The 5,428-nt window shown below is 48.7% G+C and overlaps 1 protein-coding gene across 1 annotated transcript; it reads left to right on the forward strand.

Moving 5' to 3' along the window:
* The first annotated feature begins 1,565 nt into the window (after positions 1–1,565).
* REP15 (RAB15 effector protein) lies at positions 1,566–4,499 on the forward strand. Its single transcript, XM_075161528.1, has one exon. It carries the CDS (start codon positions 1,566–1,568, stop codon positions 2,316–2,318), a length of 753 nt encoding a protein of 250 aa, XP_075017629.1. The 3' UTR covers positions 2,319–4,499.
* Positions 4,500–5,428: the final 929 nt, after the last annotated feature.

Raw genomic sequence — 5,428 nt, forward strand, 5'->3', positions numbered from 1 at the left:
CCATCCACTAGGTGTTGTTGCATCCTGGCTTTCCCTTCAGGAGAGAAGTTGCACTTATCCTATCTGCATGCTTTTTATACCTTGCACCGCTTTGTTGCTATGAATGTTTAGTGCATACTTTATGCTTCACCTTAGTATTTTGGCATTTTCATTTGCAGCAAGAGCTTTTCCTACTTAGCCTCTTTATCCTCAGTTGGGAGGAAGAAGATAGTGCTCTTTGGGGCAGCTAAGATGCAAAACCTTCTGAGTTGCCAGCAGATTTGGAGCACGGAGAGAGTATTAGGTGCTGGAGAACCCTTGAACAGAAAGGAAATTAGAGTTACAGTCAGAGATAACAGGAGAAGCAGCGTGCTCCCTAATCGCAGCTGTGAGAAGGTCACGAAGGAATGGAGATGGGCCCGTGACACATTGGAAGATCTGTGGAAGAAAAGACACATAATACGCAGGACACGATCTGTTTCTTAGAGAGAGGGACCTGAGGGCAGCAGCAGGATTGACCAGCCCGTGCACCTGAGAAGGTGTTTCCCTGGGGTGGCAGGAGCACATGAACATCTGTAGGCAGAAGGAGAGCGAGCTCAAATGAAGATGTTTTGAGCAATGAGAGTAAAAACGGCAGAGAAAGACAGATCCTTGACACTTTTTTCACTCATTCAGAATGAAGAGGAGGAGGAAGAGCAGTGTTCAGCAGGACAGAGCCCGTTTCTTGAGAATGGTGGCGAGATCCTGGGCCGATGAAGAGACCACAAGTGGTGCATTTGGCACCAGCAACATCCAGAGCTGAACAGGGGTGGCTCCAGCTGCAGCGGTAACATGCGTTCCAGCTTTCACAGCTAGGGAGACTGGACTTTTTAAGGTTAGGAAGCTTGTTTATTTGCAGCTGTATTTGATACATGCGTGGTGGTGCGTGGACTGTCCAAGCTTCTCTGAGATAATCCAGTTAGCGGCAGCAACAGCACAAGCTTCTCAGCTGAGCCAAAAGTCCAGCTGAGTCCCTGTGCATTGCCATGGCACAATTAATGCCACTGACAGTAGCGGCAGTTAATATTGGGATACAGGCAATGGCCCTTCAAAAAAGACCACCGCGTCATTTCGAGCACCCTGTATAAATGGTCAGGTTCGGATGTGTACCCTTCTCTGGGGGATTAAAAGCAAAAGGTGGTTTCATCTCCAGGAAACACCCAGAGCGAATAAAATGGCTTCTCTGTAATAGTCCTAGAAAGGAGATCAAGGGAGGCAGGATCAGACTGGAGTGAGATAGCATCGGCTAAAGAAATGGTGCCGGAATTAACAATAAGGAAAAGACGCACAGATGAATTCAGTAGGTGTGAAAGTTACTGGGCCTGTCGGGCTGGTCGCTGCTCAGTGAGCTGTGGAGAAACACACCCAGGAGAAAGCCCGTCCGCCCCACGGGACGGCAGCCCGCTCACGGAGCTCAGCTCTGCCGCTGCCGTGACCTCCGTCTGGAAGGCGGCAGGTGACTGTGTGCCTGCTTAATAGGTCTGGCTGAGCCCAGCGCCCACGGAGCCTTCGCTGGAAAAGGAAGGGACTTCCCCGAGGCGGTCTGCATGTGGGAACAACCTCCTCCTGCACAGAAAATGGGCCAGAAGGTCTCACACGAGGACAACCAGGAGAACAAGGCTGAAACTCTAGTCATCTGCGAAGTCTTCAGCCAAGGCGTGGTCCATGCATCTCAAAGGCTGAAGGACTACCTTGGTTTCGTGGATCCTCAGAGCAAATTCCAGCCAGCCACAAACACACTGAGCGAGATCTTTTTGGTCAACTTCATCAGCTTCTGTGTGGAAAAGGGAGTGGAGGAACGTATCACAACCAGCAAAATGACCAAGCAGCAGTCCTCCCTGTTCGGGGTGGACTGGATCTGGACTCTGTCTGGAGCTGACAAGCAAATCAAACTTCAGATCGCCGTGCAGGCTTTGCAGCTGGCCGAGCTTTTCCGCAGCGAAGGCGGCCCCGCTGAGGCGGTGGAGGACTGCTGCCGGGAAGCCGTGCTGGCAGACGGACGCTTCCAGAACAGGAGCAGGTTTGAGAAGCTGGCGGAGTTCTGCCGCCTGGTGGGACGGGACTGCCTGGGCTTGTTCATCATGTTCGGTGTGCCAGGGAAGCCCAAGGACATCCGAGGAGTCATGCTAGACAGCATTGCCAGGGAGGAGCAAAAATGCCGCCTGTCGGGCAGGAACGCGCTACGGCAATTTGTCACCAGTACTGACAGCTTCCTGCCCACAAAAGACATGCTGGAAAACTGCCTTGGTGCAAAAAATGGACCGAAGGAGGTGGGCAATGTGTACATAAACTTTCTGTAAACTGCTGGTTGACAGCTGTGGCTCTGCACGCCGGCGCCAGAGGCTGCGTGGGGCTCAGCTCTACTCTTTTCTTCTCACACGCCATTCCCTCCACCCCCGATTTCCCACCCTCTCCTCCACCCATCGCATTCCCTTTGCTCCTGCAGAAGCCAGGCTGAGTCAGTCTCTCCAGGTTTTAAACAACAGGACGTACCTGCCAGAAAAATGTTTATAGAAGGCACGTCATTTTTCCAGAACATTTTGTTCACCAGACATTAAGTCTTGGCTGGAGCTGAGGAAACCTTTATCGCCCTGAGCCTTTGGGAGGTCGCGTTAGACTTGACTCACAGCCTTTGTTTACTGGGTGGCAGTGTTTTCCTGTAATGGGAGGTTGAGGCTGTAATAAAGAAAATGTACTGGTGCTGGTCAGAAGGTTTACACTGAGTGTGAAGGACAATACCAGGGCTTAAAAATGCTGGTTTAGAGGCATGAGCTGTTTCACAACTAAGAGGAAAAGCCCTTCCCTGCGATACAAATGGGCTACATGACAGACCTAATAATTACCTGCCTGTTAAAAGTAGACGAGTGCCAGGCTACGGAGGGCCATGACTGAAACGCAGGGGCAGGCTTGGTCCCAGCTGCAAAGCCTGTTCCTGCTGAGCGGCTGCATCAGGCCAAGATGTGGCAAAAAGCAGTGGCAGGTGTTAAAGAAAACTTGGGGAAATCAACCAACGGGGACAAAAACCTGGCCCTGGAGATGTTGGTGTTCTGAAAAGCAGAGGCAGCTCCTGACCACTCGTGGCAGAGAGCAAAAGTCTGGAGGAGGCAAAATTATTTCACTTTTGTTTTCAGTGGCTTAGCAGCTGATTGCATTTATGGACCAAAATTTATTCCATTTCCCTCAGCTTTTAGTGGACAAAGTGAGACTTTTGGGTTGCACAATTTTAATTACTTTCCTTCAGACACTGTTAACCAGTGAAGGAAGACCTGATCAAACTGGTAAACTCACTTTGTTTATAGCTATCTGAATAGTTTGTTGGTGCAAAACACCACTGCCTGTAGTTTTCTTATAATTTCATTTATTTTTTTTAGCAGAATAAAAATAATTTCAAAATCTCATTCACGTTTTACTATTTTTGATGTGTGTTACAAGATGGGGCAGCTGTGACAGCTGAGGAATAAAAAGGCTGTTATTTACACAGCCATTAAAAAAAGGGCATAAAGAAGCTGCAGCATCAGTGCCAGAAGTTTTCGTAGCTTTCCATGCTGTAGGCTGAAAGGTGAACAGAAATAAACACACAGAGACCTGTGAAATTTTTGCAGAGTCACAAACGTAGCTGGGTATGGGGAAGGGAGGCCTTTTAGTTTTGAAATAGTTCATTGAGATGATAGATACAGTTGTTTTTAAAGAGCTGGCGTCATTGTATTTTGTGTATGTAGCAGGGTTTGGTGGGACGGAGGAAATAGTTCTGGTGTAGAAAGCGTGCATAGCTGCGGGGTATGTGCAGAGCGTGAGGACTCCATGCCCATTCAGAAGGGTTGGGTGGTTTTTGTTGGGTTTTTTTTCCCCCTGTTTAAAGTAACAGCATAACCAATACTGCAGCTGGATTGACTGGTTTATAAAAGGCCAGCAGAAAAGCTTTAATTTTGCATTAAATTGGTATCTTACTTATAACTAGTGTGTGTCACTCAAGCGATTCAGTTCTATAGGAATGCTGTCTCTCTGAAAACTGGTTGGGCTTTTTCATTTGGATGTTTTGCATGCTTTTTCAGAGTTGGAAGGGGAGGCGGAAAATCAAAACGTCTTGACTATAGAGTTTGGACTATGGAAGTTACGCATTGGGGCAGCTACCCATTTGGTCCATATCCTCCAAAGTGGCTCTGGTTCCTCAGGCTTGGTGTTTTTTCTGGGAGCCGGGTACATCGCCCAGGCTGTGCCAGACTCTTCGCCTGGTTACCTTGAGGGTTTTAGCTCAGGAGCCTGGGGCCTTCAGCCTGGCCAAGACTCTGTACTACGGCTAATAATGGTGAAGATGCACAACAAAGTATTTAATGATGTAAACTTGACCACGTTCATTTATTCAGCCAAGCTGGAGTCTCAGCTCAGGTGACTCAAGCCACACCACAAGCTTCTGTAACTTCACAGACTGATTTACCAGGTAAGGTGCTGACCTCAGACAGTTTAATCCCATGGTAATTTGTGTAATAAGGTTAGTAAAAGCAAAGTTGGGTTGTTTGTTTTTTTCCTTTTGGACATCGTTTGCTAATGTATAGTTTAGTATAATGCACAGTTTGTATAGTTTATACTGTAGTTGAGCTTGAGAGCTCACCGAAGTGTAGCTCAGCGAAGAAGGGCTATGAGAAGAGGAAACCTGCAGCACTGCTGCTGTGGGCTGGTTAGCTTAGCCAGGTCGGTCTTCATAACAAAAACAGCAGAACACCTCACTCCACCCTTTTTAAAGAAACTTAAATTGAAGAAGCATGATTAGCTTATCACAGGATACAGCTATGCACCCTACCTGGGTCCACCAGGAGTTTTGACTCGAGCAGAGATGACCTCAGTGCCAGCGCTTTATTACACCAGGAGGACGTCTGGCATGGCCCCCCCACTCCTTCTGCTCCCCTGTTGCAGAAGCAACAGCGTGGTCTGTGTACCCCAAGCTGCACGCTCCATGGACGCTGCCTGGCAGAGGCCTTCATCCACAGCTATCCCGCAGTGACCCCCTCCCACCCTTCCTCCCTGGGTGACCCATCGCCAGTGCACCCCTACTTTCTTTTCCGTCTCCCACACCCTGGGAGGATAAAACCTGTACAGACATTCCCCTTCCGCTGCTGCAAGGACTCGTTTCTATGGTCAGCTCCACGTGGGACACTGCTTGATAGCATCCACCAGCCTTTGCAGTGGTTAAGTGAAGGAGACCCACCTCCAATACAGCCAAAGCCGCAGCAGGCCTTTCGATCCTCTTTCTCTCAGGAAACTTGCCACAAAATGCCTTTCATGCAGAGGTTCGTGTTTCCCCAGCTGCTTTGTAACGCAGAGGTTAGTGTCAGCAAACATCCTGTCAGAAAACTGGAGGAATACTCTCATTTTCTGTAAGACAGATGAATTGGCTCAAAGGAAAAAAAAATAG

This window comes from Calonectris borealis, chromosome 1, assembly GCF_964195595.1.
Source record: "Calonectris borealis chromosome 1, bCalBor7.hap1.2, whole genome shotgun sequence".
Taxonomy (NCBI): domain Eukaryota; kingdom Metazoa; phylum Chordata; class Aves; order Procellariiformes; family Procellariidae; genus Calonectris; species Calonectris borealis.

Coding starts and splice junctions, on each gene's coding strand:
- REP15 (XM_075161528.1), top strand. CDS start 1,566: ATGTGGGAACAACCTCCTCCTGCACAGAAAATGGGCCAGAAGGTCTCA.